The sequence below is a fragment of the Coturnix japonica genome, chromosome 1, assembly GCF_001577835.2.
Source record: "Coturnix japonica isolate 7356 chromosome 1, Coturnix japonica 2.1, whole genome shotgun sequence".
In the NCBI taxonomy this organism is placed as follows: domain Eukaryota; kingdom Metazoa; phylum Chordata; class Aves; order Galliformes; family Phasianidae; genus Coturnix; species Coturnix japonica.
In genome coordinates this window covers 159,718,237-159,730,865 of record NC_029516.1, presented here as the reverse complement: position 1 = coordinate 159,730,865, position 12,629 = coordinate 159,718,237, and the positions used below count along the sequence as shown (strand labels likewise).

Genomic DNA, 12,629 nt, shown 5'->3' with positions numbered 1-12,629 from the left:
CTTCCGCACATTTGTGCGGAACTTCCTATGCTGTAGTTTCATCCCATTACCCCTAGTCCTGTCCCCACGCACTACTGAAAAGAGACCAGCCTCACCACTATGGCTCCCACACCTCAGGTATTTATAAACCTGGATCAAGTCCCCTCTCAGCCTTCTTTTCTCAAGGCTAAACAGACCCAGTTCCCTAAGTCTCTCCTCACAGGGGAGATGCTCCAGGCCCTTCATCATCTTAGTGGCCCTCCGCTGGACTCTTTCCAAGCGATCCCTGTCTTTTTTGTACTGGGGAGCCCAGAACTGGACACAATATTCCAGATGAGGCCTCACCAGGGCAGAGTAGACCCTCAAAGCTGTGGCTTCCACAGCAGCTACACAGAAATGTGAACCAGGATGGGATCAGGAGGTGCAGCTGCTTGTCCAAAGACTGAGAGAAGTCATGCAGAGAGGAGAGTGCTGTGGCACAGCAGGTGGGGGCTGAGGCACAGCTGCACACAGCTTATACCCTGCATGTGCCCCACAGATCTCCCAGACCCCATTTTCTGCTTGCAGTCATGTCTTTCCCTCTCCCAGCAGCTTCTTGCTGAAGTAGTCTCTCCAGCGGCTCTGTGTGTTTTGGGAAGATTGGAGAAATAGGATCATTCCAAGTTTGAGAATGTCAACAGAAAAAGCCAAACAAAAGAGAGAAGCAGCCAATTGGTTAAGTGTCTAAATTATGAATTATTTAAAATGTTCAAGCCCATCCATTGTGCAGCAGTCACTGCATTATTCCAGCAGACACCCATCTTGTAACACAGCCAGCAACAGCCCCTTGTGCAATCAATGGGCTGAACCCGAGCTTTTAAAAAAAAATAATATTGAAAAAGAGAAAACCGTGAAATGTAAGTAGTGCATTAAAATGATAAAAATATACACCACAAGATCTGTACAGAAAGCCTATGCTCAACTTGCAGCCTTTCCCAGCTATTATTAAATAAACAAACTCCCCCTCCAAAATTCCACGTTACAGACCAGAACAGAAAGTTCTGCCCAGGTACCATCTATTCCAGCAGTGTGGAAATACACTTCTCTTTTAATCCAAATTTGACAGACGTGAAAGCAATGACTGCTTGTCAAGAACAGCACAGTGATGTGTTCTCCACACGCGTGCTAAGAAGAGACTGTGGCTGAGGCATTTAATGGCAGTTTAGAATTTAACACTATCGTAAAACAGCTTATAAAGTAACTTTGTCTACTTCATTCAAACAGATCAAGTTTGTTCCTTTCAAGGTAACACATTGCATCTAACTTATCTTTCCTTCCCTCTGCAGCAGTAGGTTGCCTAATTCCAGCTGAATTATTACTTCTGTTTCTAAGAATTTCACTCACTGGAGACAGACATGGGGATGCACATCCCAAAAAGCACAAACAAGAAAACCTGTGTGATACCACATCTGATCACTCTGCAAATCACATGATCAAAATGGCTCAATGTTTCCCATTTAATTCAGTGCTGCACCATATATAGCATCAGAGGGAGAGCTTTACAGAAACTGCAGAGGCAAGGCACGCTGCTCTCATGATCAGATGATCTTGTGAGCAGATTCTCTTTGACAATCTTGTACCCATAACACAACTTTAATAGTCAAAAGGGAATGCGAATGAGGAACAGATGAGCTGTTTGGTCTTTTGAAAGAAAGGAGAAGCAGATGCTTGATATGCTGCAGAGGAGGAGCTTGATTTTGAGCACAGATAAGAAGAGACAGTCAGAGGTTCCAACAGGAGGCATTGCGCAGACTGGGGGTGGGGGAGAAGCAGTGGAAAGGTCTCTTCACTTTCCTGGCACAGGACAGGAGGAATTAAGGACGCCCCACAGAAAACAATTTGGTGACGGCACAAAGGGTGATATTAGAATCACAGAATTGTAGGGGTTGGAAGGGACCTCTAGAGATCATCGAGTCCAACCCCCCTGCCAAAGCAGGCTCCCTACACCACGTCACACAGGTCGGAGTCCAGTTGGGTCTTAAATATCTCCAGAGAAGGAGACTCCACCACCTCCCTGGGCAGCCTGTTCCAGTGCTGTCACCCTCACTGTAAAGAAGTTCTTCCGCACATTCGTGTGGAACTTCCTATGCTGTACTTTCATCCCATTACCCCTAGTCCTGTCCCCACACACTACTGAAAAGAGACCAGCCTCACCACTATGGCTCCCACACCTCAGGTATTTATAAACCTGGATCAAGTCCCCTCTCAGCCTTCTTTTCTCAAGGCTAAACAGACCCAGTTCCCTAAGTCTCTCCTCACAGGGGAGATGCTCCAGGCCCTTCACCATCTTAGTGGCCCTTCGCTGGACTCTTTCCAAGCGATCCCTGTCTTTTTTGTACTGGGGAGGCCAGAACTGGACACAGTATTCCAGATGAGGCCTCACCAGGGCAGAGTAGAGGGGGAGATTAGGGCAGGTACAGAGCAGGCAGAGGAGGAAAGGCAGAGATACAAGACAATTTCCCAAGAAACCAGGCTGAGCTCCTGCTACTGCTCTTGGAATGGTATTTTTGTTGTGCTTTTTTTTCCCCTTCAATAGGAGAATGCCAAGTGAGCAGATTTCATACCATATAAAGGGCACTTGTCCGCCCATCCCTATAAAGCAATAGGATCAACACAGTGCAAAGAACCAAATAAGAAGGTCCATAATCTTTCTGCTCAAGCTAAGCATCTGGTTTTCCAATACATTTGTATCCAGCCTGAGCACCTCACCAGGAATTCTACTTATTCATAACAAGAGAAGAGGCTCTCACTTAAGATGACAACAAGCATGCTTGAGCCAAGGCACTACAACAGAACTAAGTGTGTCCACAGCAGTTTTCTTTTTTATTCTTTGAAATTCACAAGAGAGGCACACGAGCACAGCTAAGTATTACTGATAATGATTATATTATTATTATTATTATTATTATTATCTAATGTGATTAATTAGTCAGCTGTTCACACTCCTGAAGAGGAACCCCTCTTCCTATGGGATGGCTTTGCACACCCCCTGCCAATGCTGTACCTGAGTGTCGATCCTGTTGCAGCAGTCAGAAATCAGGTTACTGAGCTGCTGCTGTTTGTACCACATCGCTCTGCTCATTAACTGCTGCATTAACATTTTTAGTAGAGATTTCTTCCAGAGGAGGCAGATGGAATTACCTGCCTTCTGTTTATGCAACAGATTCTTCCAATGGGTGCATCACAACACATCACTGAGTGCTTCTCCTGCTTTGGGGAAATCAGAGCTACCTTCCTGCTTAAAAGGGCTACTGCATTACAACAGAGAAGGAGTTAAATGTGCAACATTAAATTACGAATTCCAAGTTGCAAACTGCTGTTTCTGCGAGCATTCGAGTCAAAAAATAGGTGCCTACATGAAACAGCCTGGCTTCACCCACCAGCTTCTGCCGTGTACATCAGAACAGTGACTTCTAATCAAGGTGTAGCTAGTTGGTATTTCAGCTGCTCACCTACAAAAGGGTTTGGAGAATGGTGAGATAGTCAATGAGAGGCAAGTCAAAAGTGAGAATGAGCCCCATGAGAAGAGCTCCGGTCACACTGGGCATGACCTTCTGAGGGGATGCGGTAAGCAGGAAGAATCAGTTCAATTCACTAAGGATATAATACCACCATTGTTTATGAAGGCAACATTAAAAGCAAAACATGTTTTGACAACGAGAAGGAAAACAATAAGTGGTTTTAAACTAATGAAAAGCCTTTTTGCGGCACCCGCTATGTATTTCTAGGTGTGCTTTCTTGCATACAGAGCTCCATGCAAGTTATACGTAGAACGAAACAATCTACTAAGAAAGCACTAATTCATGCTTTTCTAATTTAAAGCGTTCAAAGAAATCCTGAATCACAGAATGACCTGGGTTGGAAGGGACCTCAAGGATCATGTAGTTCCAACCCCCCTGCCTGGCAGGGCCACCAAACATACACCTTTACTAGATCAGGTTTGCCCAGGGCCCCGTCCAACCTGGTCTTGAACACCTCCAAGGACGGGGCATCCACAACCTCCCTGGGCAGTCTGTGCCAGGGCCTAACCACTCTCCTAGAATGCGACGCTGCCTTTTCCATTTCCTTCAGCTATGTGCGTTCACAGAGTTTTTCCACAACAGTTCCCTCAGTTTCCACACATTTGGTGAGAAATGGCTGTTTTACCATCTTTCCAACTGGTCAGTAGCCAGATTAGCAGATGGGTCAGGGCTACACAGCAGCAGTGGGCTGAAACAGCCAGCATTCACCAGTTCAGCCCAGCGATGCTTCAGAGAAATACACCTATGCTGGCAGTTTCTATAGAGGAAAACAACAGCTCGCACTGAGAACCTCCTTTCATCTCACCCACACCATTTCTTCCTGGTGCTCACAGGCAGTATGTAAGTAATAAGAAGCAGCATAACCAAGTAAATACATGCTGGTGGTGAATTACAGAGCAGGGCCAAGGCCCTCAACCACCAGCAGCAGAACAATGAGCAATATGGGAATGTCCCAGAGCAGGAGGGTGGGGCAAGTCGTACAGTGAAGCAAAACTGAAAGAGTGCCATGAAAAAGGAAGCAACCCCAGCTTTAAAACACCATTTTTTACTTTTATTACTAAAGACTATTTTATGCTTCCGCATTAATCTTGGCTTCCCAGTAGATCTACTAACTAAATACATGTTTAACCATTAGTACATGAGCTGGGACTTGAGGAAAAAAGCCCACTACAACAGGACAGAAGAAATAGCTGGGGTGAACAAAGCCTTTCTTTCTTTCTGTTTCCTTGCTAGCATCAGATCTCAACAATTTGCTAACCTTTAACAATAACCCTGGGAAAAAACATTGACTCCTGTGTGGATGGAACTTCTGTTTTACTCTCAGTATTTACTTGATCTGTTTCATCTCCTCTACAAAACTTCCATTCTTCCATCTGTCTTTCCCTCACCCTGACACTCATCAGCCAGAGGCACAACAGGTCATAAGCCCCACTTCTGCACCTGCTGTATGGGCACATATGCTGAGACTGCCGCTTTCATTCATTAGCAGCGCATTAAAGGCAATCACAGAATCACAGAATGACCCAGGTTGGAAGGGACCTCAAGGATCATGAAGTTCCAACCCCTCTGCCTAGCAGGGCCACCAAACACACACCTTTACTAGATCAGGTTGCCCAGGGCCCCGTCCAACCTGGTCTTGAACACCTCCAAGGACGGGGCATCCACAACCTCCCTGGGCAGCCTGTTCCAGGGCCTAACCACTCTCCTAGTGAAGAACTTCCCCCTAACATCCAACCTAAATCTTCCCTCTTTTAACTTAAAACCATTTCCCCATGTCCTGCTATTGTCAGCTCTTTTGAAGAGTTTACTCCCCACCTGGGAGTAAGTTCCCTTCAGGTATTGAAAGGCTGCAATGAGGTCACCCCGCAACCTTCTCTTCTCCAGGCTGAACAAACCCAACTCCCTCAGCCTGTCCTCATAGGGGAGGTGCTCCAGCCCCCTGATCATCTTCATGGCCCTCCTCTGGACCCTTTCCAAAATCTCCATGTCTTTTTTGTACTGAGGGCTCCACACCTGGACACAGTACTTCAGATGGGGCCTCACAAGAGCTGAGTAGAGAGGGACAATCACCTCCCTATCCCTGCTGACAAGGCAAGCCCATAGTGCACACTGCAGTAGTTTTCAAACCAAAATAAAACATATAGAATACAGGGAGAAAACGAACATACCTGCCAAGAGAAACAGAAAACTCTGTTGCTCTCTAAATCCTCTCCATTCTGGAACTCAAACACAGGGTAAGTGATGAGCAGTGGGGAAGGGAAGAACAACCAAAAACCTCATAAAAAGCCTGAAATATACCTTTCCTGTCCCTTGAGATGAATCTTCATCACATGCATAAATAAAGTTCAACAGAAGCATAAAAGTGAGAATAATAGGCTTTTAAATCAATCAGAAAAAAAGCCATAGAAAAACAAATCTTGGTCACCAGCCGCCACTTTGACACTAAACAACTGTAGGACTCAGAACAGCAGTAAAAATCAATAGGTAATTATCTTACTAAATGACCACGTTGTCTTAATAGCCTGTATCTGCAGACACGGAGAATAAAGTTGATTTGCAGGCAAGTGCCAGAGGTCTAGAAATCAGATTTATAGATGTGAAAGTTCTCACATAAACAGGAGCCAGCCTTCTCAACTGCTTGCACACAAATGAAATCCTGCTGAACTTGGAAGGACTCTGCAGTTTCTCTCTGTCTGCAAAGGTCTCCCATTAGATGGGGGTCAAAGATTTATCTCTGGACAAAGTTACTCAGCAGCATCCAGCCCCGACCCACACTGTGATTAGGGCACAGAGCTGGGACTTGGGAGATGGAGGACCCAGCCAGAGAGAGCCAGCACAACCCTGGGCAAGTCAGTTTAGCTCTTGAATTTCTGTTCTTTATTGATGAGAAGAAACATATACCCCTGGTATATATAATATACCCCTGGGCTGCCTTTTGTCATGTTGGACTTCATATCACATCTGTAAAATGTAAGTCTAGAACTCAGCACAGCCCCCTCAGCACCGCTCCAACCCATGCCCCAAACCTCCTGCATTAGAGACTGTCTAAAATCTGGTTCCAAGTGTTTATAGTTTCAAGTCCTATTTCCCCAAAATAACAGTACTATTTACTCATACAAGCACACTACTAAACCACAGCAATCTGACACATTTGGATGCAATGCCATATTTGCAATGCTTTCATGTCAACATTTCATGTAATATCTCGGTAAGCATTCCTTTACAATTATACTTCTACTACTTCATGTCCAAATGACATTTTGTTTGATGTTTATGCTACGTTCCATACCACATATGTTAACAGAAAAGCTGTTTCAGAAGTTACCCAAAAACTAAGCACTGCAACAAACACACACACAATTCTGATTTCCAAAGCACAGACATCTTTACAAGTCTCACCAAAGTATATTCAAGCACTTTATTTCAAGCCAGAGCTATGAAAGCAAATATTTCACAGAAACAGAAGTATATGGACCAAAGCACACTTAAGCACAGAGCTGAAAACAGTTCTTCACTCTTTTGTGGTATATTTTACCTCTAGTTCCACCTTCCTTACTTTAAAATACTGAACACCAAATGATGTGTTTCTTAGATTTCCCACACTGCTACCAAGCCCCAGCAGTGCTGGTGAATGCTGCACATCCCTGCTCGTCTCCATTTCCCCTGAACGAGTGAATATCCTCCCGAACCAGCCTTAATTTCCTCCCACAGACAGAACAGGGTACATATCATCCTGACTGACACCGACCACAAATCAGATTTCCACGAGGCTGAACCCAACCACCACAGCCTTGACGCAGCCCGACAAACCCCTAAGCCCCAAATCCCGCTTAGGGAGGATGTTTTCATCCTAATTACACCTCCGTGACACCAGACCCCGGCGCTGTTAATTAAAAGAGGGGGGGAATACAACTCAACGCGCGCATGGAGTTATCGGGTATACGAGGAAGTTCCAGATCGGCTCGAGCGAAATAGAAAGAGGGGGAAACGCCGCCTGAGCAGCCACAGCTGTGAGGGACAGATACCGACCGAGCTCCAGAGCCCCCCGAGCCCTCCCCGGGGCTCCGCCGCCATCAGGCGCCTCAGAGCGGGCAGAGCCCACCGGGATCCCTTCCCGCCCTCCGACAGGAGGCAGCAGGTCAACCCGGCTCCAGGGACAGCCCGAGGCCGAGGGATGGCGGAGGAGGGGGGGGGGGGAGGGGGAAAGAACAACACCGCTCCGAACCAAAGCCCGAGGGAAAAGTGACCCCTCGGCACTTCCCGGTGCCGCAGAGCGGGGCAGAGCTCCCAGGAGGGCGGCGCGGGGTCCCCCCGCCCGGCTATGAGCCCGCCCGTCCTCCGTGCCCTCACTCACACACACACAGCTCCACCACGTAGGCGTAGTAGGACCAGGCCACGACCAGGGCGATGAAGACCACGGGCACCCAGGCCAGCACCCTCTGGCAGCACTTGAGGACGTGGGACGGCGCCATCTTCCCCCCGCGGCCGCCGCAGGAGGCATCGGCGCCGACGCTGCTCGGGCGGCGGCTGCACCAATTGCCGCCGCTGCGGAGCCGGCCCCGGGCGGCGCGGGCAGGGCCTGGGCGGGCCGCAGTGGGCGGGAGATGGGCGGCTCTGAGCCCTCCTCCTCCTCCTCCTCCTCCTCCTCCAGCCGCCGGGTTGCGGACACCCTACAGCACAGCTCGGCTCGGGGCGGCGTCCTGCGCTGTTGAGGGGGCAGTGCCTGCACGGCAGCACCGGGCCGGTGTCACTGCACAGCGTGGGACATCCCTCCGGGTGGGCTGCGCTGCTCCCGTTCACTCCCAGCTCCTGCGAACCGCCGCCTCTCCCGGCAGGGCACTTCGAGCAGCTGAACCCTGCGCAGCTCCGTTCTGCGACATCAGCATTATGCTCATCCTAAATCCAAAGCACGACGCCATCCAGCTACCGGGAAGGACGTGGACGCCATCCCAGGGCAGGGTGCTGCCACCATCCCGTTCCCGCCCGCCGCCCCCTCACGGCCGCTCCCGCGGCGCTCCGGCACCACCTGGCGGCGGCAGCTCGGCGCTGTGGGGCGCAGGGCTCGGTCACGTCGGTTCCTCACGGCGTGAGGTTGGTTGGGAGCGAAAAACGAGCACATAAATGCAACCGATCGATGAGGGAGTCGGTTGGGAACACGGTGTGGGGCAGCTGTGTGGGGTCTGTATGATACCTTCGCAGTCACAGTAGCGGTGAAGGGGCATAGTTATGTCAGCCTGCATGAGGTACGAATTAGCTTGAGCCACTGAATATCAAACAACTGGTGTTGATCCTGTAAGATACGGGATAAAATTGGGAACGGGAATGTCAGAAATGAATTTTTCTGAACTATGTTGGATATTAGGTTGGATGTTAGGAAAAATTTCTTGTCAGAAGGAGTGGTGAGGCAGTGGCACAGGCTGCCCAGGGAGGTGGTGCCCAGGAAATGTGTGGATGTGGCTGTGAGTGGTGTTGTTACTGGGCATGTTGGCAATGGGTTGATGGTTGAGTCCAACCTCCAATCTTAGTGGCCTTTTCCAACCATAATTATTCTATGATTCTATGTTCACAGCATGCCCCTTCCATATGAACCACCTGGCACTGTCTGGCATGTTGACTACCTGGTGAACACTGTGTTAAGAGCACACAGTGACATTTAGTGATCCTATATTTGTTTGGTGTTGAAAAGCTCACAGCTAAACTAAGGAAAATGGGAGGAATTTTGAATCCCATACGTGATAATTAGGTAACACACTGTGGATGGTTATATGTTGCAGTGTCAGTCATAACCACCCAAAGCAGCCAAAAGTAGCATGAGGCAAAAGTGACTGCCAAACTAGCAAAAAATACCTCTCAGATGTCAAACTCGGAAATCTCCATTTGTTCATTTTACCAAGCACAGCCACTGGAAATGGAAACATTGAACCAATGGTTGGATGCTTTCTTAGATCATAGTCTCATAGAATATCCTGAGTTGGAAGGGGCCAATAAGGAACATTGAGTCCAATCCCTGGTTCCACGCAGGATGACCCAAAATCAAACCCTGTGTCTGAGAGCAGTATTCAAATGCTCCCTGAGCTCTGGCACTTGGGGCAGCTATTGCCAGCAACATTTCTGTGCAGTGTTTCCATCCTAAGAGGAACTGAAGTAGAAATGAATCAAAGGTGACAAGGCTGGGAGGTGCTGGGAGGGCTGCTTGTCCTGGATGGTGTGCTTCTGCCTGAGGAATTGCACTGCATAAGGACCACTTGGCTCAGGGAATAACATCTTCTACTTCTCAGAGCCATCTGGGATGTATCTACTGTGACTTCCTGAGCAGAAAAGAACTCTTTAATTGGAGTTCCATTCTATGCAGAATGGAAGCAAGCTCTGCTAGAAGTGACTGCGTGTCTGCTTGACTTTGAAGCACTGCACTACAGCTCATGTGACATCATCCCACAGGTGTCAAGAAGCAAAATCCAGGTGCCCCTGGTCCATTTCACAAGCCCCTTTCTGGCTGCCCACCTGCTTTACCTACATGAAGATCTCTGTGAGAGCAGTGAAATGTACCTTTGCAGCCTCTGTGCTGACAGGGGTCTTCCAGAGGTTTGTTGGTCTGTTTGCAATACACAGTTCATGCAACTTGGTGGGGAAAAATTTATTGCACTGTAAATTTCTGTATCACAGGTGACAGGACGAGGGGAAATAGCCTCAAGTTGTGCTGGGGGGGTTAAGGTTGGATGTCAGGAAAAACTTCTTTACAGAAAGGGTAGTTAAGCACTGGAATAGGCTGCCCAGGGAGGTGGTTGAGTCACCATCCCTGGATGTGTTTAAAACCGTTTGGATGTGGTGCTCAGGGACATGATTTAGCAGAGGGTTGTTAGTTAGGGTACTATGGTTGGGTTGTGGTTGGACTCGATCTTTAAGGTCTTTTCCAGCCTGAGTGATTCTATGATTCTGTGATACAAAGTCATAACGTGGCTCATTATGAATCTTTTTCATTTGTTCCTGGTAATAGATAAATCCATTTCTCTAGGCTTAATTTCTGATACATGCATAAAAGCAAAGGAGATGGCTCCAGAACTTGCTCTCTGCATTCCAGTGCCACTCATGTAATCCTGTATACATTAACTGTGAGTGATTAGTTGTCCTTGTTTGCATTGGGTCAAATCCTAAACTGCAAAGAACTTCTTTTGCTCAAACAGCATTTGAAACATTTAATTTCAGCTGTGTTGATTTATTCCTTGCTTTCCTAGCATCCTTTGTTCAGTCATGTTCATGTCTCCTAAATTATAGTTTATTCAAAAGGCATTTAAAAAAGCTTTGCTTCTTGTAACAATAGCAACTATCATTTAAATACTGCCCTTTTTTCTTTTGAAGTCTCGTTTTCCAAAGACCAGCTGCAGATCACTTTGCTATCCTTCCCATTCAGCAGGGAATACAATCAGCTCTCCTGTGACTCAGCTCCCATTGCTTTAGGAACCACCTTGTGTGGCTTATTTAAGAGTCACACAGTTATTAGTAATGTTTGCTCCTTCTAATAGTAGCCATTTCAAAGTAGATTAAAACACAGTAAGATGCCACATAATTAAAAAACTATTCTGAAAGAAAAATCCAGATCTGTTAAGGCTTATCAACAGAGAAGGCATTGCCAAAGTACAAGTTTAGTCAGGTGGAGCTCATCTTCTGTGCTCCCCCTGCAGTTCATGGAGAAGGACTCAAGAGAATGGCCTGGGGCCGCATCAAGGGAAGGTCAGGTTGGAGATCAGGAAAAGGTTCTTCATCAGAGGGTGGTCAGGCCCTGGAACGGGTCGCAGCACCATGCTGTCTGAGCAACTCTCTTCAGACATATGGTCTGATTTGTTGGTGGTCCTGTGTAGAGCCAGGAGCTGGATTTGATGATCCCTATGGGTCCCTTCCAACTCTAAGTATTCCATGATTCTATGACAAGGAAAAACTCTTCAGAGGATGTTTTGGCACTTGCCGGTGTCTGAAATCCCACACATTTCTCTGCTTTGACTACAGAATCTTCTTTCTCACAAATTTTCCTTTCTGGGAGCATTTGATGAGAGGCCAAAGTGAATCCCACATTTTGCCAAATGCAGAGTGTGCACTCCCAGAGCCTTCAGTCTTTAAGTTTGTCAGAGTTTCCCAGAGCCTTGCTCCCTTTAATTGCACCAGGGGAAGTTCAGCTTGGATATTGTGAAAAATTTCTTATCATAAGGAGCGGTGAGGCAGTGGCACAGGCCCAGGGAGGGGGTAGAGCCACTGTCCATGGAGGGGTTCAAGAAATGTGGAGATGTAGTGCTGAGGGACACAGTTAGTGGGGATGTGCTGATGGTTGGACTGGATGATCTTAGTGTTTTTTTTTCCAGCCCTAGTGACTATGTGATTTGATTCCCATTTGACATTCTGTGAGGAAAGGCAGGCCACCATCAGCCAGGGCAGAGAAAGAAAGAACAAGCTTCCAATTAGGCATTTGGGTGTGAAAAAGCACAGCCTTTTGCTCTCCAAGGAATGAGGTGTACTTTCTGACACCACACAGGTGGGTGCACAGTTGGGCGGTGTTGGGAGGATGGTGTGCATGAGCTGCAGTGCAGTTCCTGGGGTCTGTGAGGAGAGCTCTGCACCACAGCCTTCTGGTTAATGGAGCAAATCTTTATTAACTGAGCCAACACCAGCCTAATGGGAAATCTGTCTCCACATATGCTGCATAATTTCTACATTATTGAACCAACTAGGAATTGTTTAATCAACAAAGACAGCAGGAAACCTTCGGAATGTAGATGAGCGGGGAGCTGAAAGCTTGTTTGTGGATTGATTTTGTACATGCTCAAGTCTCTCAGGTTTCCTTTCCACCTCTTGTTTGGCAACATCTTCAGTTTCCCTAGGAGGAATTTCTGAGGTTGCCTGGTGCTAACAATATGTGTCTATGTCCATGGCTTATGCCCTCATGCTTCCTCTGTGCCCAGTGGTGTTACAGGGGCTGTTGCTTGGTCAGCGTGGATCTCAATAATAACAACCACCTCACTGGGATAGATACTGTCTGTTCAGAAGGACTGAAGGTTTCTTTCTTCACTGGAAGTTTCCTGACCAGCTCTGACTGTTTATTAG

At 47.4% G+C, this 12,629-nt stretch overlaps 1 protein-coding gene across 5 annotated transcripts in view; it reads right to left on the bottom strand.

Moving 5' to 3' along the window:
- ZDHHC20 (zinc finger DHHC-type palmitoyltransferase 20) overlaps positions 1-8,123 on the bottom strand; it is a 45,996-nt gene extending 37,873 nt beyond the window's left edge. For 3 of the 5 annotated variants that reach the window (XM_015852150.2, XM_015852152.2, XM_015852153.2), the window contains exon 1: positions 7,894-8,123. In XM_015852150.2, coding sequence (XP_015707636.1) covers positions 7,894-8,011 — 118 coding nt within the window. In that variant the 5' untranslated portion in view covers positions 8,012-8,123. The remainder of the gene's footprint in view (positions 1-7,893) is intronic. The other 2 variants (XM_015852154.2, XM_015852151.2) reach the window with 2 other exon arrangements.
- Positions 8,124-12,629: the final 4,506 nt, after the last annotated feature.